General features: G+C 50.3%; 1 protein-coding gene across 1 annotated transcript in view; it reads right to left on the reverse strand.

Annotated features, from left to right (window-relative positions):
- Positions 1-19,911, reverse strand: part of sugct (succinyl-CoA:glutarate-CoA transferase) — a 185,532-nt gene that overhangs the window by 107,332 nt on the left and 58,289 nt on the right. The window contains exon 13 of the mRNA XM_072450388.1: positions 17,018-17,081. Coding sequence (XP_072306489.1) covers positions 17,018-17,081 — 64 coding nt within the window. The remainder of the gene's footprint in view (positions 1-17,017; positions 17,082-19,911) is intronic.

The raw sequence follows: 19,911 nt of genomic DNA on the forward strand, positions 1-19,911 counted from the left end.
TTTAGTCCCGCTTTTGTCCCGGTTTAGTCCTGCTTTAATCCTGCTTTAGTCCTGCTTTAGTCCCGGTTTAGTCCCGGTTTAAACCTGCTTTAGTCCCGCTTTAGTCCTGCTTTAAACCCGCTTTAGACCCGCTTTAGACCCGCTTTAGACCCGCTTTAGTCCCGCTTTAGTCCCGCTTTAGTCCCGGTTTGGACCTGCTTTAGTCCTGCTTTAGTCCCGCTTTAGACCCGCTTTAGACCCGCTTTAGTCCTGCTTTAGTCCCGCTTTAGTCCCGCTTTAGTCCCGCTTTAGTCCTGCTTTAGTCCTGGTTTAGACCTGCTTTAGTTCCGCTTTAGTCCCGCTTTAGTCCCGCTTTAGTCCTGCTTTAGTCTCGCTTTAGTCCCTCTTTAGTCCTGCTTTAGTCCCGCTTTAGTCCCGCTTTAGTCCCGCTTTAGTCCCGGTTTAGACCTGCTCGAGTCCTGCTTTAGTCCTGCTTTAGTCCTGCTTTAGTCCTGGTTTAGACCTGCTTAAGTCCCGCTTTAGTCCCGCTTTAGTCCCGCTTTAGTCCTGGTTTAGACCTGCTTTAGTCCCGCTTTAGTCCCTCTTTAGTCCCGCTTTAGTCCCGCTTTAGTCCCGCTTTAGTCCCGCTTTAGACCCGCTTTAGACCCGCTTTAGTCCCGCTTTAGTCCCGCTTTAGACCCGCTTTAGACCCGCTTTAGTCCTGCTTTAGTCCCGCTTTAGTCCCGCTTTAGTCCCGCTTTAGTCCCGCTTTAGTCCCGCTTTAGTCCCGGTTTAGACCTGCTTTAGTCCCGCTTTAGTCCCGCTTTAGTCCCGCTTTAGTCCCGCTTTAGACCCGCTGTAGACCCGGTTTAGTCCCGCTTTAGTCCCTCTTTAGTCCCTCTTTAGTCCCGGTTTAGTCCCGGTTTAGACCTGCTTTAGTCCTGCTTTAGTCCCGCTTTAGTCCCGCTTTAGTCCCGCTTTAGTCCCGCTTTAGTCCCGCTTTAGTCCCGCTGTAGACCCGGTTTAGTCCCGCTTTAGTCCCGCTTTAGTCCCGGTTTAGACCTGCTTTAGTCATGCTTTAGTCCCGGTTTAGTCCCGCTTTAGCCCTACTTTAGTCCTACTTTAGTCCCGCTTTAGTCCCGGTTTAGACCTGCTTTAGTCCCGCTTTAGTCCCGCTTTAGTCCCGCTTTAGACCCGCTGTAGACCCGGTTTAGTCCCGCTTTAGTCCCGCTTTAGTCCCTCTTTAGTCCCGGTTTAGTCCCGGTTTAGACCTGCTTTAGTCATGCTTTAGTCCCGGTTTAGTCCCGCTTTAGCCCTACTTTAGTCCTACTTTAGTCCCGCTTTAGTCCCGGTTTAGACCTGCTTTAGTCCCGCTTTAGTCCCGCTTTAGTCCCGCTTTAGTCCCGCTTTAGACCCGCTGTAGACCCGGTTTAGTCCCGCTTTAGTCCCTCTTTAGTCCCTCTTTAGTCCCGGTTTAGTCCCGGTTTAGACCTGCTTTAGTCCCGCTTTAGTCCCGCTTTAGTCCCGCTTTAGTCCCGCTTTAGACCCGCTTTAGACCCGCTTTAGTCCCGCTTTAGTCCCGCTTTAGACCCGCTTTAGACCCGCTTTAGTCCTGCTTTAGTCCCGCTTTAGTCCCGCTTTAGTCCCGCTTTAGTCCCGCTTTAGTCCCGCTTTAGTCCCGGTTTAGACCTGCTTTAGTCCCGCTTTAGTCCCGCTTTAGTCCCGCTTTAGTCCCGCTTTAGACCCGCTGTAGACCCGGTTTAGTCCCGCTTTAGTCCCTCTTTAGTCCCTCTTTAGTCCCGGTTTAGTCCCGGTTTAGACCTGCTTTAGTCCTGCTTTAGTCCCGCTTTAGTCCCGCTTTAGTCCCGCTTTAGTCCCGCTTTAGTCCCGCTTTAGTCCCGCTGTAGACCCGGTTTAGTCCCGCTTTAGTCCCGCTTTAGTCCCGGTTTAGACCTGCTTTAGTCATGCTTTAGTCCCGGTTTAGTCCCGCTTTAGCCCTACTTTAGTCCTACTTTAGTCCCGCTTTAGTCCCGGTTTAGACCTGCTTTAGTCCCGCTTTAGTCCCGCTTTAGTCCCGCTTTAGACCCGCTGTAGACCCGGTTTAGTCCCGCTTTAGTCCCGCTTTAGTCCCTCTTTAGTCCCGGTTTAGTCCCGGTTTAGACCTGCTTTAGTCATGCTTTAGTCCCGGTTTAGTCCCGCTTTAGCCCTACTTTAGTCCTACTTTAGTCCCGCTTTAGTCCCGGTTTAGACCTGCTTTAGTCCCGCTTTAGTCCCGCTTTAGTCCCGCTTTAGTCCCGCTTTAGACCCGCTGTAGACCCGGTTTAGTCCCGCTTTAGTCCCTCTTTAGTCCCTCTTTAGTCCCGGTTTAGTCCCGGTTTAGACCTGCTTTAGTCCCGCTTTAGTCCCGCTTTAGTCCCGCTTTAGTCCCGCTTTAGTCCCGCTTTAGTCCCGCTTTAGTCCCGCTTTAGATCCGCTTTAGACCCGCTGTAGACCCGCTTTAGTCCCGCTTTAGTCCCGCTTTAGTCCCGGTTTAGTCCCGCTTTAGTCCCGCTTTAGTCCCGCTTTAGTCCCGCTTTAGTCCCGGTTTAGTCCCGCTTTAGTCCCGCTTTAGTCCTACTTTAGTCCAGCTTTAGTCCTGGATTAGTCCCACTTTAGTCCCGCTTTGGTCCCGGTTTAGTCCCGGTTTAGTCCGGGTTTAGTCCCGGTTTGGACCTGCTTTAGTCAAGGTTTAGTCCCGGTTTAGTCCCGGTTTAGACCTGCTTTAGACCCGCTTTAGACCCGCTTTAGACCCGGTTTAGTCCTACTTTAGTCCAGATTTACTCTCGCTTTAGTCTCGCTTTAGTCCCGCTTTAGATCTGCTTTAGTCCTGCTTTAGTCCTGCTTTAGTCCCGGTTTAGACCTGCTTTAGTCCAGCTTTAGTCCCGGTTTAGTCCCGGTTTAGACCTGCTTTAGTCCAACTTTAGTCCCGCTTTAGTCGAACTTTAGTCCTGCTTTAGTCCCGCTTTAGTCCCGCTTTAGTCCCGCTTTAGTCCAACTTTAGTCCCGCTTTAGACCTGCTTTAGTCGCGCTTTAGTCCCGGTTTAGACCTGCTTTAGTCCTGCTTTAGTCCCGGTTTAGACGCGCTTTAGTCCCGCTTTAGTCCCGCTTTAGTCCCACTTTAGTCCTACTTTAGTCCCGCTTTAGTCCCGCTTTAGTCCCGCTTTAGTCCCGCTTTAGTCCTACTTTAGTCCCGCTTTAGTCCCGCTTTTGTCCCGGTTTAGTCCTGCTTTAATCCTGCTTTAGTCCTGCTTTAGTCCCGGTTTAGTCCCGGTTTAAACCTGCTTTAGTCCCGCTTTAGTCCTGCTTTAAACCCGCTTTAGACCCGCTTTAGACCCGCTTTAGACCCGCTTTAGTCCCGCTTTAGTCCCGCTTTAGTCCCGGTTTGGACCTGCTTTAGTCCTGCTTTAGTCCCGCTTTAGACCCGCTTTAGACCCGCTTTAGTCCTGCTTTAGTCCCGCTTTAGTCCCGCTTTAGTCCCGCTTTAGTCCTGCTTTAGTCCTGGTTTAGACCTGCTTTAGTTCCGCTTTAGTCCCGCTTTAGTCCCGCTTTAGTCCCTCTTTAGTCCTGCTTTAGTCCCGCTTTAGTCCCGCTTTAGTCCCGCTTTAGTCCCGGTTTAGACCTGCTCGAGTCCTGCTTTAGTCCTGCTTTAGTCCTGCTTTAGTCCTGGTTTAGACCTGCTTAAGTCCCGCTTTAGTCCCGCTTTAGTCCCGCTTTAGTCCTGGTTTAGACCTGCTTTAGTCACGCTTTAGTCCCTCTTTAGTCCCGCTTTAGTCCCGCTTTAGTCCCGCTTTAGTCCCGCTTTAGACCCGCTTTAGACCCGCTTTAGTCCCGCTTTAGTCCCGCTTTAGACCCGCTTTAGACCCGCTTTAGTCCTGCTTTAGTCCCGCTTTAGTCCCGCTTTAGTCCCGCTTTAGTCCCGCTTTAGTCCCGCTTTAGTCCCGCTTTAGTCCCGGTTTAGACCTGCTTTAGTCCCGCTTTAGTCCCGCTTTAGTCCCGCTTTAGTCCCGCTTTAGACCCGCTGTAGACCCGGTTTAGTCCCGCTTTAGTCCCTCTTTAGTCCCTCTTTAGTCCCGGTTTAGTCCCGGTTTAGACCTGCTTTAGTCCTGCTTTAGTCCCGCTTTAGTCCCGCTTTAGTCCCGCTTTAGTCCCGCTTTAGTCCCGCTTTAGTCCCGCTGTAGACCCGGTTTAGTCCCGCTTTAGTCCCGCTTTAGTCCCGGTTTAGACCTGCTTTAGTCATGCTTTAGTCCCGGTTTAGTCCCGCTTTAGCCCTACTTTAGTCCTACTTTAGTCCCGCTTTAGTCCCGGTTTAGACCTGCTTTAGTCCCGCTTTAGTCCCGCTTTAGTCCCGCTTTAGACCCGCTGTAGACCCGGTTTAGACCTGCTTTAGTCCCGCTTTAGTCCCGCTTTAGTCCCGCTTTAGACCCGCTGTAGACCCGGTTTAGTCCCGGTTTAGTCCCGGTTTAGACCTGCTTTAGTCCAACTTTAGTCCCGCTTTAGTCGAACTTTAGTCCTGCTTTAGTCCCGCTTTAGTCCCGCTTTAGTCCCGCTTTAGTCCCGCTTTAGTCCCGCTTTAGTCCCGGTTTAGACCTGCTTTAGTCATGCTTTAGTCCCGGTTTAGTCCCGCTTTAGCCCTACTTTAGTCCTACTTTAGTCCCGCTTTAGTCCCGGTTTAGACCTGCTTTAGTCCCGCTTTAGTCCCGCTTTAGTCCCGCTTTAGTCCCGCTTTAGACCCGCTGTAGACCCGGTTTAGTCCCGCTTTAGTCCCGCTTTAGTCCCTCTTTAGTCCCGGTTTAGTCCCGGTTTAGACCTGCTTTAGTCCTGCTTTAGTCCCGCTTTAGTCCCGCTTTAGTCCCGCTTTAGTCCCGCTTTAGTCCCGCTTTAGTCCCGCTTTAGATCCGCTTTAGACCCGCTGTAGACCCGGTTTAGTCCCGCTTTAGTCCCGGTTTAGTCCCGCTTTAGTCCCGCTTTAGTCCCGCTTTAGTCCCGCTTTAGTCCCGGTTTAGTCCCGCTTTAGTCCCGCTTTAGTCCTACTTTAGTCCAGCTTTAGTCCTGGATTAGTCCCACTTTAGTCCCGCTTTGGTCCCGGTTTAGTCCCGGTTTAGTCCGGGTTTAGTCCCGGTTTGGACCTGCTTTAGTCAAGGTTTAGTCCCGGTTTAGTCCCGGTTTAGACCTGCTTTAGACCCGCTTTAGACCCGCTTTAGACCTGGTTTAGTCCTACTTTAGTCCAGATTTACTCTCGCTTTAGTCTCGCTTTAGTCCCGCTTTAGATCTGCTTTAGTCCTGCTTTAGTCCTGCTTTAGTCCCGGTTTAGACCTGCTTTAGTCCAGCTTTAGTCCCGGTTTAGTCCCGGTTTAGACCTGCTTTAGTCCAACTTTAGTCCCGCTTTAGTCGAACTTTAGTCCTGCTTTAGTCCCGCTTTAGTCCCGCTTTAGTCCCGCTTTAGTCCAACTTTAGTCCCGCTTTAGACCTGCTTTAGTCGCGCTTTAGTCCCGGTTTAGACCTGCTTTAGTCCTGCTTTAGTCCCGGTTTAGACGCGCTTTAGTCCCGCTTTAGTCCCGCTTTAGTCCCACTTTAGTCCTACTTTAGTCCCGCTTTAGTCCCGCTTTAGTCCCGCTTTAGTCCCGCTTTAGTCCTACTTTAGTCCCGCTTTAGTCCCGCTTTTGTCCCGGTTTAGTCCTGCTTTAGTCCTGCTTTAGTCCTGCTTTAGTCCCGGTTTAGTCCCGGTTTAAACCTGCTTTAGTCCCGCTTTAGTCCTGCTTTAAACCCGCTTTAGACCCGCTTTAGACCCGCTTTAGACCCGCTTTAGTCCCGCTTTAGTCCCGCTTTAGTCCCGGTTTGGACCTGCTTTAGTCCTGCTTTAGTCCCGCTTTAGACCCGCTTTAGACCCGCTTTAGTCCTGCTTTAGTCCCGCTTTAGTCCCGCTTTAGTCCCGCTTTAGTCCCGGTTTAGACCTGCTCGAGTCCTGCTTTAGTCCTGCTTTAGTCCTGCTTTAGTCCTGCTTTAGTCCTGGTTTAGACCTGCTTAAGTCCCGCTTTAGTCCCGCTTTAGTCCTGCTTTAGTCCTGGTTTAGACCTGCTTTAGTCCCGCTTTAGTCCCTCTTTAGTCCCGGTTTAGTCCCGGTTTAGTCCCGGTTTAGACCTGCTTAAGTCCTGCTTTAGTCCCGGTTTAGTCCCGCTTTAGTCCCGCTTTAGTCTCGCTTTAGTCCCTCTTTAGTCCTGGTTTAGTCCTACTTTAGTCCTACTTTAGTCCCGCTTTAGTCCCGGTTTAGACCTGCTTAAGTCCTGCTTTAGTCCCGCTTTAGTCCCGCTTTAGACCCGCTTTAGTCCTGCTTTAGTCCCGCTTTAGTCCCGCTTTAGTCCTACTTTAGTCCTGGTTTAGACCTGCTTTAGTCCCGCTTTAGTCCCGCTTTAGTCCTACTTTAGTCCTGGTTTAGACCTGCTTTAGTCCCGCTTTAGTCCCGCTTTAGACCCGCTTTAGACCCGCTTTAGTCCCGGTTTAGTCCCGCTTTAGTCCCAATTTGGTCCCACTTTAGTCCCGCTTTAGACCTGCTTTAGTCCCGCTTTAGTCCCGCTTTAGACCCGGTTTAGTCCTACTTTAGTCCAGCTTTACTCCCGCTTTAGTCCCGGTTTAGTCCCGCTTTAGTCCCGCTTTAGTCCTACTTTAGTCCAGCTTTAGTCCTGGATTAGTCCCACTTTAGTCCCGCTTTGGTCCCGGTTTAGTCCCGGTTTAGTCCGGGTTTAGTCCCGGTTTGGACCTGCTTTAGTCCAGGTTTAGTCCCGGTTTAGTCCCGGTTTAGACCTGCTTTAGACCCGCTTTAGACCCGCTTTAGACCCGCTTTAGACCCGGTTTAGTCCTACTTTAGTCCAGATTTACTCTCGCTTTAGTCTCGCTTTAGTCCCGCTTTAGATCTGCTTTAGTCCTGCTTTAGTCCTGCTTTAGTCCCGGTTTAGACCTGCTTTAGTCCAGCTTTAGTCCCGGTTTAGTCCCGGTTTAGACCTGCTTTAGTCCAACTTTAGTCCCGCTTTAGTCGAACTTTAGTCCTGCTTTAGTCCCGCTTTAGTCCCGCTTTAGTCCCGCTTTAGTCCAACTTTAGTCCCGCTTTAGACCTGCTTTAGTCGCGCTTTAGTCCCGGTTTAGACCTGCTTTAGTCCTGCTTTAGTCCCGGTTTAGACGCGCTTTAGTCCCGCTTTAGTCCCGCTTTAGTCCCACTTTAGTCCTACTTTAGTCCCGCTTTAGTCCCGCTTTAGTCCCGCTTTAGTCCTACTTTAGTCCCGCTTTAGTCCCGCTTTTGTCCCGGTTTAGTCCCGCTTTAGTCCTGCTTTAGTCCTGCTTTAGTCCTGCTTTAGTCCTGCTTTAGTCCTGCTTTAGTCCTGCTTTAGTCCCGGTTTAGTCCCGGTTTAAACCTGCTTTAGTCCCGCTTTAGTCCTGCTTTAAACCCGCTTTAGACCCGCTTTAGACCCGGTTTAGACCCGCTTTAGTCCCGCTTTAGTCCCGCTTTAGTCCCGGTTTGGACCTGCTTTAGTCCTGCTTTAGTCCCGCTTTAGACCCGCTTTAGACCCGCTTTAGACCCGCTTTAGACCCGGTTTAGTCCTACTTTAGTCCAGATTTACTCTCGCTTTAGTCCCGCTTTAGTCCTACTTTAGTCCCGCTTTAGACCTGCTTTAGTCCTGCTTTAGTCCTGCTTTAGTCCTGCTTTAGTCACGGTTTAGACATGCTTTAGTCCTGCTTTAGTCCCGGTTTAGACCCGCTTTAGTCCCGCTTTAGTCCCGCTTTAGTCCCGCTTTAGTCCCGCTTTAGTCCTACTTTAGTCCTACTTTAGTCCCGCTTTAGTCCTACTTTAGTCCCGCTTTAGTCCTACTTTAGTCCCGCTTTAGACCTGCTTTAGTCCTGCTTTAGTCCCCTTTAGTCCCGCTTTAGTCCCGCTTTAGACCTGCTTTAGTCCTGCTTTAGTCCCGCTTTAGTTCCGCTTTAGTCCCGCTTTAGTCCCGCTTTAGTCCCGCTTTAGTCCAACTTTAGTCCCGCTTTAGACCTGCTTTAGTCGCGCTTTAGTCCCGGTTTAGACCTGCTTTAGTCCTGCTTTAGTCCCGGTTTAGACGCGCTTTAGTCCCGCTTTAGTCCCGCTTTAGTCCCACTTTAGTCCTACTTTAGTCCCGCTTTAGTCCCGCTTTAGTCCCGCTTTAGTCCTACTTTAGTCCCGCTTTAGTCCCGCTTTAGTCCCGGTTTGGACCTGCTTTAGTCCTGCTTTAGTCCCGCTTTAGACCCGCTTTAGACCCGCTTTAGTCCTGCTTTAGTCCCGCTTTAGTCCCGCTTTAGTCCCGCTTTAGTCCTGGTTTAGACCTGCTTTAGTTCCGCTTTAGTCCCGCTTTAGTCCCGCTTTAGTCCTTCTTTAGTCCTGCTTTAGTCCCGCTTTAGTCCCGCTTTAGTCCCGCTTTAGTCCCGGTTTAGACCTGCTCGAGTCCTGCTTTAGTCCTGCTTTAGTCCTGCTTTAGTCCTGGTTTAGACCTGCTTAAGTCCCGCTTTAGTCCCGCTTTAGTCCTGCTTTAGTCCTGGTTTAGACCTGCTTTAGTCCCGCTTTAGTCCCTCTTTAGTCCCGGTTTAGTCCCGGTTTAGTCCCGGTTTAGATTTGCTTAAGTCCTGCTTTAGTCCCGGTTTAGTCCCGCTTTAGTCCCGCTTTAGTCTCGCTTTAGTCCCTCTTTAGTCCTGGTTTAGTCCTACTTTAGTCCTACTTTAGTCCCGCTTTAGTCCCGCTTTAGTCCCGGTTTAGACCTGCTTAAGTCCTGCTTTAGTCCCGGTTTAGTCCCGCTTTAGACCCGCTTTAGTCCTGCTTTAGTCCCGCTTTAGTCCCGCTTTAGTCCTACTTTAGTCCTGGTTTAGACCTGCTTTAGTCCCGCTTTAGTCCCGCTTTAGTCCTACTTTAGTCCTGGTTTAGACCTGCTTTAGTCCCGCTTTAGTCCCGCTTTAGACCCGCTTTAGACCCGCTTTAGTCCCGGTTTAGTCCCGCTTTAGTCCCAATTTGGTCCCACTTTAGTCCCGCTTTAGACCTGCTTTAGTCCCGCTTTAGTCCCGCTTTAGACCCGGTTTAGTCCTACTTTAGTCCAGCTTTACTCCCGCTTTAGTCCTGCTTTAGTCCTGCTTTAGTCCCGCTTTAGTCCCGGTTTAGTCCCGCTTTAGTCCCGCTTTAGTCCTACTTTAGTCCAGCTTTAGTCCTGGATTAGTCCCACTTTAGTCCCGCTTTGGTCCCGGTTTAGTCCCGGTTTAGTCCGGGTTTAGTCCTGGTTTAGACCTGCTTTAGTCCCGCTTTAGTCCCGCTTTAGACCCGCTTTAGACCCGCTTTAGTCCCGGTTTAGTCCCGCTTTAGTCCCAATTTGGTCCCACTTTAGTCCCGCTTTAGACCTGCTTTAGTCCCGCTTTAGTCCCGCTTTAGACCCGGTTTAGTCCTACTTTAGTCCAGCTTTACTCCCGCTTTAGTCCCGGTTTAGTCCCGCTTTAGTCCCGCTTTAGTCCTACTTTAGTCCAGCTTTAGTCCTGGATTAGTCCCACTTTAGTCCCGCTTTGGTCCCGGTTTAGTCCCGGTTTAGTCCGGGTTTAGTCCCGGTTTGGACCTGCTTTAGTCCAGGTTTAGTCCCGGTTTAGTCCCGGTTTAGACCTGCTTTAGACCCGCTTTAGACCCGCTTTAGACCCGCTTTAGACCCGGTTTAGTCCTACTTTAGTCCAGATTTACTCTCGCTTTAGTCTCGCTTTAGTCCCGCTTTAGATCTGCTTTAGTCCTGCTTTAGTCCTGCTTTAGTCCCGGTTTAGACCTGCTTTAGTCCAGCTTTAGTCCCGGTTTAGTCCCGGTTTAGACCTGCTTTAGTCCAACTTTAGTCCCGCTTTAGTCGAACTTTAGTCCTGCTTTAGTCCCGCTTTAGTCCCGCTTTAGTCCCGCTTTAGTCCAACTTTAGTCCCGCTTTAGACCTGCTTTAGTCGCGCTTTAGTCCCGGTTTAGACCTGCTTTAGTCCTGCTTTAGTCCCGGTTTAGACGCGCTTTAGTCCCGCTTTAGTCCCGCTTTAGTCCCACTTTAGTCCTACTTTAGTCCCGCTTTAGTCCCGCTTTAGTCCCGCTTTAGTCCTACTTTAGTCCCGCTTTAGTCCCGCTTTTGTCCCGGTTTAGTCCCGCTTTAGTCCTGCTTTAGTCCTGCTTTAGTCCTGCTTTAGTCCTGCTTTAGTCCTGCTTTAGTCCTGCTTTAGTCCCGGTTTAGTCCCGGTTTAAACCTGCTTTAGTCCCGCTTTAGTCCTGCTTTAAACCCGCTTTAGACCCGCTTTAGACCCGGTTTAGACCCGCTTTAGTCCCGCTTTAGTCCCGCTTTAGTCCCGGTTTGGACCTGCTTTAGTCCTGCTTTAGTCCCGCTTTAGACCCGCTTTAGACCCGCTTTAGACCCGCTTTAGACCCGGTTTAGTCCTACTTTAGTCCAGATTTACTCTCGCTTTAGTCCCGCTTTAGTCCTACTTTAGTCCCGCTTTAGACCTGCTTTAGTCCTGCTTTAGTCCTGCTTTAGTCCTGCTTTAGTCACGGTTTAGACATGCTTTAGTCCTGCTTTAGTCCCGGTTTAGACCCGCTTTAGTCCCGCTTTAGTCCCGCTTTAGTCCCGCTTTAGTCCCGCTTTAGTCCTACTTTAGTCCTACTTTAGTCCCGCTTTAGTCCTACTTTAGTCCCGCTTTAGTCCTACTTTAGTCCCGCTTTAGACCTGCTTTAGTCCTGCTTTAGTCCCCTTTAGTCCCGCTTTAGTCCCGCTTTAGACCTGCTTTAGTCCTGCTTTAGTCCCGCTTTAGTTCCGCTTTAGTCCCGCTTTAGTCCCGCTTTAGTCCCGCTTTAGTCCAACTTTAGTCCCGCTTTAGACCTGCTTTAGTCGCGCTTTAGTCCCGGTTTAGACCTGCTTTAGTCCTGCTTTAGTCCCGGTTTAGACGCGCTTTAGTCCCGCTTTAGTCCCGCTTTAGTCCCACTTTAGTCCTACTTTAGTCCCGCTTTAGTCCCGCTTTAGTCCCGCTTTAGTCCTACTTTAGTCCCGCTTTAGTCCCGCTTTAGTCCCGGTTTGGACCTGCTTTAGTCCTGCTTTAGTCCCGCTTTAGACCCGCTTTAGACCCGCTTTAGTCCTGCTTTAGTCCCGCTTTAGTCCCGCTTTAGTCCCGCTTTAGTCCTGGTTTAGACCTGCTTTAGTTCCGCTTTAGTCCCGCTTTAGTCCCGCTTTAGTCCTTCTTTAGTCCTGCTTTAGTCCCGCTTTAGTCCCGCTTTAGTCCCGCTTTAGTCCCGGTTTAGACCTGCTCGAGTCCTGCTTTAGTCCTGCTTTAGTCCTGCTTTAGTCCTGGTTTAGACCTGCTTAAGTCCCGCTTTAGTCCCGCTTTAGTCCTGCTTTAGTCCTGGTTTAGACCTGCTTTAGTCCCGCTTTAGTCCCTCTTTAGTCCCGGTTTAGTCCCGGTTTAGTCCCGGTTTAGATTTGCTTAAGTCCTGCTTTAGTCCCGGTTTAGTCCCGCTTTAGTCCCGCTTTAGTCTCGCTTTAGTCCCTCTTTAGTCCTGGTTTAGTCCTACTTTAGTCCTACTTTAGTCCCGCTTTAGTCCCGCTTTAGTCCCGGTTTAGACCTGCTTAAGTCCTGCTTTAGTCCCGGTTTAGTCCCGCTTTAGACCCGCTTTAGTCCTGCTTTAGTCCCGCTTTAGTCCCGCTTTAGTCCTACTTTAGTCCTGGTTTAGACCTGCTTTAGTCCCGCTTTAGTCCCGCTTTAGTCCTACTTTAGTCCTGGTTTAGACCTGCTTTAGTCCCGCTTTAGTCCCGCTTTAGACCCGCTTTAGACCCGCTTTAGTCCCGGTTTAGTCCCGCTTTAGTCCCAATTTGGTCCCACTTTAGTCCCGCTTTAGACCTGCTTTAGTCCCGCTTTAGTCCCGCTTTAGACCCGGTTTAGTCCTACTTTAGTCCAGCTTTACTCCCGCTTTAGTCCTGCTTTAGTCCTGCTTTAGTCCCGCTTTAGTCCCGGTTTAGTCCCGCTTTAGTCCCGCTTTAGTCCTACTTTAGTCCAGCTTTAGTCCTGGATTAGTCCCACTTTAGTCCCGCTTTGGTCCCGGTTTAGTCCCGGTTTAGTCCGGGTTTAGTCCCGGTTTGGACCTGCTTTAGTCCAGGTTTAGTCCCGGTTTAGTCCCGGTTTAGACCTGCTTTAGACCCGCTTTAGACCCGCTTTAGACCCGCTTTAGACCCGGTTTAGTCCTACTTTAGTCCAGATTTACTCTCGCTTTAGTCTCGCTTTAGTCCCGCTTTAGATCTGCTTTAGTCCTGCTTTAGTCCTGCTTTAGTCCCGGTTTAGTCATGCTTTAGTCCAGCTTTAGTCCCGGTTTAGTCCCGGTTTAGACCTGCTTTAGTCCAACTTTAGTCCCGCTTTAGTCGAACTTTAGTCCTGCTTTAGTCCCGCTTTAGTCCCGCTTTAGTCCCGCTTTAGTCCAACTTTAGTCCCGCTTTAGACCTGCTTTAGTCGCGCTTTAGTCCCGGTTTAGACCTGCTTTAGTCCTGCTTTAGTCCCGGTTTAGACGCGCTTTAGTCCCGCTTTAGTCCCGCTTTAGTCCCACTTTAGTCCTACTTTAGTCCCGCTTTAGTCCCGCTTTAGTCCCGCTTTAGTCCCGCTTTAGTCCTACTTTAGTCCCGCTTTAGTCCCGCTTTTGTCCCGGTTTAGTCCTGCTTTAGTCCTGCTTTAGTCCTGCTTTAGTCCTGCTTTAGTCCTGCTTTAGTCCTGCTTTAGTCCCGGTTTAGTCCCGGTTTAAACCTGCTTTAGTCCCGCTTTAGTCCTGCTTTAAACCCGCTTTAGACCCGCTTTAGACCCGGTTTAGACCCGCTTTAGTCCCGCTTTAGTCCCGCTTTAGTCCCGGTTTGGACCTGCTTTAGTCCTGCTTTAGTCCCGCTTTAGACCCGCTTTAGACCCGCTTTAGACCCGCTTTAGACCCGGTTTAGTCCTACTTTAGTCCAGATTTACTCTCGCTTTAGTCCCGCTTTAGTCCTACTTTAGTCCCGCTTTAGACCTGCTTTAGTCCTGCTTTAGTCCTGCTTTTTAGTCCTGCTTTAGTCACGGTTTAGACATGCTTTAGTCCTGCTTTAGTCCCGGTTTAGACCCGCTTTAGTCCCGCTTTAGTCCTACTTTAGTCCCGCTTTAGACCTGCTTTAGTCCTGCTTTAGTCCTGCTTTTTAGTCCTGCTTTAGTCACGGTTTAGACATGCTTTAGTCCTGCTTTAGTCCCGCTTTAGTCCCGCTTTAGACCTGCTTTAGTCCTGCTTTAGTCCTGCTTTAGTCCCGCTTTAGTTCCGCTTTAGTCCCGCTTTAGTCCCGCTTTAGTCCCGCTTTAGACCCGCTTTAGACCCGCTTTAGACCCGGTTTGGACAAGCTTTAGTCCCGCTTTAGTCCCGCTTTAGTCCCGCTTTAGTTCCGCTTTAGTTCCGCTTTAGTCCCGCTTTAGTTCCGCTTTAGTCCCGCTTTAGTCCCGCTTTAGTCCCGCTTTAGTCCCGCTTTAGTCCTGCTTTAGTCCCGGTTTAGACCCGCTTTAGACCCGCTTTAGTTCCGCTTTAGTCCCGCTTTAGACCCGCTTTAGTCCCGCTTTAGTCCCGCTTTAGTCCCGGTTTTGACCTGCTTTAGTCCTGCTTTAGTCCCGCTTTAGACCCGCTTTAGACCCGCTTTAGACCCGGTTTAGTCCTACTTTAGTCCTACTTTAGTCCCGCTTTAGTCCCGCTTTAGACCTGCTTTAGTCCCGGTTTAGTCCCGGTTTAGACCTGCTTTACTCCCGCTTTAGACCCGCTTTAGTCCCGCTTTAGACCCGGTTTAGTCCTACTTCAGTCCCGGTTTAGTCCTGCTTTAGTCCCGGTTTAGTCCTGCTTTAGTCCTGCTTTAGTCATGCTTTAGTCCTGCTTTAGTCCCGGTTTGGTCCCGGTTTAGACCTACTTTAGTCCCGCTTTAGTCCCGCTTTAGTCCCAGTTTAGTCCTGCTTTAGTCCTGCTTTAGTCCTGCTTTAGTCCCGGTTTAGACCTGCTTAAGTCCTGCTTTAGTCCCGGTTTAGTCCCGCTTTAGACCCGCTTTAGTCCCGCTTTAGTCCCGCTTTAGTCCTACTTTAGTCCTGGTTTAGACCTGCTTTAGTCCCGCTTTAGTCCCGCTTTAGTCCAGCTTTAGTCCCGCTTTAGTCCCGCTTTAGTCCCGCTTTAGTCCCGGTTTAGTCCCGCTTTGGTCCCACTTTGGACCCACTTTAAGACCTGCTTTAGTCCTGCTTTAGTCCCGGTTTAGACCTGCTTTAGTCCTACTTTAGTCCCGGTTTAGTCCCGGTTTAGTCCCGGTTTAGTCCCGCTTTAGTCCCGCTTTAGTCCCGCTTTAGTCCCGCTTTAGTCCCGCTTTAGTCCCGCTTTAGTCCCGGTTTAGTCCCGCTTTGGTCCCACTTTGGACCCACTTTGGACCCACTTTAGACCTGCTTTAGTCCTGCTTTAGTCCTGCTTTAGTCCCGCTTTAGTCCCGCTTTAGTCCCGGTTCAGACCCGCTTTAGTCCCGGTTCAGACCCGCTTTAGTCCCGGTTCAGACCCGCTTTAGTCCCGGTTCAGACCCGCTTTAGTCCCGGTTCAGACCCGCTTTAGTCCCGGTTCAGACCCGCTTTAGTCCTGCTTTAGTCCCGGTTTAGTCCCGCTTTAGACCCGCTTTAGTCCCGCTTTAGTCCCGCTTTAGTCCTACTTTAGTCCTGCTTTAGTCCTGCTTTAGTCCTGCTTTAGTCCTGCTTTAGTCCCGCTTTAGTCCCGCTTTATTCCCGCTTTAGTCCCGCTTTAGTCCTGCTTTAGTCTCGCTTTAGTCCCTCTTTAGTCCTGCTTTAGTCCCGCTTTAGTCCCGCTTTAGTCCCGGTTTAGACCTGCTTTAGTCCTGCTTTAGTCCTGCTTTAGTCCCGCTTTAGTCCCGCTTTAGTCCCGCTTTAGTCCCGGTTCAGACCCGCTTTAGTCCTGCTTTAGTCCCGGTTTAGTCCCGCTTTAGACCCGCTTTAGTCCTGCTTTAGTCCCGCTTTAGTCCCGCTTTAGTCCTACTTTAGTCCTGCTTTAGTCCTGGTTTAGACCTGCTTTAGTTCCGCTTTAGTCCCGCTTTAGTCCCGCTTTAGTCCTGCTTTAGTCTCGCTTTAGTCCCTCTTTAGTCCTGCTTTAGTCCCGCTTTAGTCCCGCTTTAGTCCCGCTTTAGTCACGGTTTAGACCTGCTCGAGTCCTGCTTTAGTCCTGCTTTAGTCCTGCTTTAGTCCTGCTTTAGTCCTGGTTTAGTCCTGGTTTAGACCTGCTTTAGTCCCGCTTTAGTCCCGCTTTAGTCCTGCTTTAGTCCTGGTTTAGACCTGCTTTAGTCCCGCTTTAGTCCCTCTTTAGTCCCGGTTTAGTCCCGGTTTAGTCCCGCTTTAGTCCCGGTTTAGACCTGCTTAAGTCCTGCTTTAGTCCCGGTTTAGTCCCGCTTTAGACCCGCTTTAGTCCTGCTTTAGTCCCGCTTTAGTCCCGCTTTAGTCCTACTTTAGTCCTGGTTTAGACCTGCTTTAGTCCCGCTTTAGTCCCGCTTTAGTCCCGCTTTAGTCCTGGTTTAGACCTGCTTTAGTCCCGCTTTAGTCCCGCTTTAGACCCGCTTTAGACCCGCTTTAGTCCCGGTTTAGTCTCGCTTTAGTCCCAATTTGGTCCCACTTTAGTTCCGCTTTAGACCTGCTTTAGTCCCGCTTTAGACCCGGTTTAGTCCTACTTTAGTCCAGCTTTACTCCCGCTTTAGTCCCGGTTTACTCCCGCTTTAGTCCCGGTTTAGTCCCGGTTTAGTCCCGGTTTAGTCCTGCTTTAGTCCTGCTTTAGTCCCGCTTTAGACCCGGTTTAGTCCTACTTTAGTCCAGCTTTACTCCCGCTTTAGTCCCGGTTTACTCCCGCTTTAGTCCCGGTTTAGTCCCGGTTTAGTCCCGGTTTAGTCCCGCTTTAGTCCCGGTTTAGTCCCGGTTTAGTCCCGGTTTAGTCCCGCTTTAGTCCCGGTTTAGTCCCGGTTTACTCCCGCTTTAGTCCCGGTTTAGTCCCGGTTTAGTCCCGCTTTAGTCCCGGTTTACTCCCGCTTTAGTCCCGGTTTAGTCCCGGTTTAGTCCCGCTTTAGTCCCGGTCTTTTGAGTCTAGTGTTTCTGTTTTTGACACACTGTTTATTTATGGAAAGATCCTCATTCCTCGTTAATGAGGATCTCTCTCACAGTCACACGTGCACGCCCCTCACACGTGCACGCCCCTCACACGTGCACGCCCCTCACACGTGCACGCCCCTCACACGTGCACGCCCCTCACACGTGCACGCCCCTCACACGTGCACGCCCCTCGCACGTGCACGCCCCTCGCACGTGCACGCCCCTCACACGTGCACGCCCCTCACACGTGCACGCCCCTCGCACGTGCACGCCCCTCGCACGTGCACGCCCCTCGCACGTGCACGCCCCTCACACGTGCACGCCCCTCACACGTGCACGCCTCTCACACGTGCACGCCCCTCACACGTGCACGCCCCTCACACGTGCACGCCCCTCACACGTGCACGCCCCTCACACGTGCACGCCCCTCACACGTGCACGACTAAACCAGGTCTACACCAGGACTAAAGCAGAACTAAACCAGGACTAAACCAGGACTAAACCAGGACTAAAGCAGGACTAAAGCAGGACTAAAGCAGGACTAAATCAGGACTAAAGCAGGACTAAAGCAGGACTAAAGCAGGACTAAAGCAGGACTAAAGCAGGACTAAAGCAGGACTAAACCAGGACTAAATCAGGACTAAACCAGGACTAAATCAGGACTAAAGCAGGACTAAAGCAGGACTAAAGCAGGACTAAAGCAGGACTAAAGCAGGTCTAAAGCAGGACTAAAGCAGGACTAAAGCAGGACTAAACCAGGACTAAACCAGGACTAAAGCAGGACTAAAGCAGGACTAAACCAGGACTAAAGCAGGACTAAAGCAGGACTAAACCAGGTCTGACCTCTGACCTGGGACAGAGATGGCTCCTGCCGTCGGGTGCTCCATGTTCTGGATCAGGTCGTTGTGCTTCACCTGAAACACAAAACATTTCATCTTCAGTCCAGACCAGGTCTTCTGCTCCTGAAGGTTTATCTGGACAGTTTGTGGACCTGATGAAGGTCAGAGGCTGGAGTTACTCTTGGTTTAGTCCTGGTTTAGTCCTAATTTAGTCCTGCTTTAGTCCTGCTTTAGTCCTGCTTTAGTCCTGGTTTAGTCCTGGTTTAGTCCTGGTTTATTCCTGTTTTAGTCCTGCTTTAGTCCTGGTTTAGTCCTGGTGTAGACCTGGTTTAGTCCTGGTTTAGTCCTGGTTTATTCCTGTTTTAGTCCTGGTTTAGTCCTGGTTTAGTCCTGGTGTAGACCTGGTTTAGTCCTGGTTTAGACCTGGTTTAGTCCTGGTTTAGACCTGGTTTAGTCCTGGTTTAGTCCTGGATGAATCTAAACCAGGACTAAAGCAGGACTAAAGCAGGTCTAAACCAGGACTAAACCAGGACTAAAGCAGGACTAAAGCAGGTCTAAAGCAGGACTAAAGCAGGACTAAAGCAGGTCTAAAGCAGGACTAAAGCAGGTCTAAACCAGGACTAAAGCAGGTCTAAAGCAGGACTAAAGCAGGACTAAAGCAGGACTAAAACAGGACTAAACCAGGACTAAACCAGGACTAAAGCAGGACTAAAGCAGGTCTAAACCAGGACTAAACCAGGACTAAAGCAGGTCTAAAGCAGGTCTAAAGCAGGACTAAAGCAGGACTAAAGCAGGACTAAAGCAGGTCTAAACCAGGACTAAACCAGGACTAAACCAGGTCTACACAAGGACTAAAACAGGACTAAAGCAGGACTAAAGCAGGACTAAAGCAGGACTAAAACAGGACTAAAGCAGGACTAAAGCAGGTCTAAAGCAGGTCTAAAGCAGGACTTAAGCAGGACTAAAACAGGACTAAAGCAGGACTAAAGCAGGACTAAAGCAGGACTAAAGCAGGACTAAAGCAGGTCTAAAACAGGACTAAAGCAGGACTAAAGCAGGTCTAAAGCAGGTCTAAAGCAGGACTTAAGCAGGACTAAAGCAGGACTAAAGCAGGACTAAAGCAGGTCTAAAACAGGACTAAAGCAGGACTAAAGCAGGTCTAAAGCAGGACTAAAGCAGGTCTAAAACAGGACTAAAGCAGGACTAAAGCAGGTCTAAAACAGGACTAAAGCAGGACTAAAACAGGACTAAAGCAGGACTAAAGCAGGACTAAAGCAGGTCTAAAGCAGGTCTAAAGCAGGACTAAAGCAGGTCTAAAACAGGACTAAAGCAGGACTAAAGCAGGACTAAAGCAGGTCTAAAGCAGGTCTAAAGCAGGACTAAAGCAGGTCTAAAACAGGACTAAAGCAGGACTAAAGCAGGTCTAAAACAGGACTAAAGCAGGACTAAAGCAGGACTAAAGCAGGACTAAAGCAGGACTAAAGCAGGTCTAAAGCAGGACTAAAGCAGGTCTAAAGCAGGACTAAAGCAGGACTAAAGCAGGTCTAAAGCAGGACTAAAGCAGGACTAAAGCAGGACTAAAGCAGGTCTAAAGCAGTGACCGTGAACATGAAAGACTTAAATGAAGCGCTTCAGAGGAAACAGAGGAAGTGGCAGCGTTTGATCCAGACTTTAACAGGATCCAGAGCCGTGTGGTCGAGAGAGCGACTGAGACTGGAACTGAGAACCAGGACAGAACCTGGACAGAACCAGGACAGAACCAGGACAGAACCAGGACAGAACCAGGACAGAACCTGGACAGAACCTGGACAGAACCAGGACAGAACCAGGACCAGGACCAGGACCAGGACCAGGACCTGGTTTAGACCCGGTTTAGTCCTGGTTTTAGTCAGTCATTTGAGATGTTCTTGATTGTTGTGACCTACAGGATGCAAACATCTCACTGTCCAGGGCAGAACTTTAGGTTTTTAATATGTCATCCCGGGTCCCGGTCCATCTGACCCACAGGGAGGGCATCTGACCCACAGGGAGGGCATCTGACCCACAGGGAGGGCATCTGACCCACAGGGAGGGCATCTGACCCACAGGGAGGGCATCTGACCCACAGGGAGGGCATCTGGTGGCTCCTGTCCTGTTCCATACTCTTCACTGGGCTCGGTGCAGTTGGAATGTGCTCATCACATACTTTCCCATGGCTCGTCTCTGCTCCGCTCATTAACGGGACAGAAGACAAAGACCCAACAAAGACCGGTTCCAGACCAGGACTGGACCATGTGGACTTGGTTATTTTTGGATCCGAGGGCTAAAGATAACGAGCAAAAACCCCACACAAGCGTCTACTGAGCAGGGACTTCAAAGAGCGAGACGCCTCCAACGTGAGACACCAGGAGACCAGCTCCTGTCCTGCTCCTGTCCTGCTCCTGTCCTGCTCCTGTCCTGCTCCTGTCCTGCTCCTGTCCTGCTCCTGTCCTGCTCCTGTCTTGGTCCTGGTCCTGGCACGAACGAGCTAAATGTAAATGCACAGGTGGAACTGTTTTAGAAAGAAGGAAATTACAACCAGAGAAGCTTCTGAATAAGACCACGATAAAGACTAAACCAGGACTAAACCAGGACTAAACCAGGACTAAACCAGGACTAAACCAGGTCTAAACCAGGTCCAAACCAGGACTAAACCAGGACTAAACCAGGTCTAAACCAGGTCCAAACCAGGTCTAAACCAGGACTAAACCAGGACTAAACCAGGACTAAACCAGGACTAAACCAGGACTAAACCAGGTCCAAACCAGGTCTAAACCAGGACTAAACCAGGACTAAACCAGGTCTAAACCAGAGCACCTTCACCTACACCAGGACCAGGACCAGGACCAGACCAGGACCAGACCAGGACCAGACCAGGACCAGGTCT

The sequence above is a fragment of the Eucyclogobius newberryi genome, unplaced genomic scaffold, assembly GCF_026437365.1.
Source record: "Eucyclogobius newberryi isolate DKJ021-1_F unplaced genomic scaffold, fEucNew1.0.hap1 SCAF_18, whole genome shotgun sequence".
NCBI lineage: Eukaryota > Metazoa > Chordata > Actinopteri > Gobiiformes > Gobiidae > Eucyclogobius > Eucyclogobius newberryi.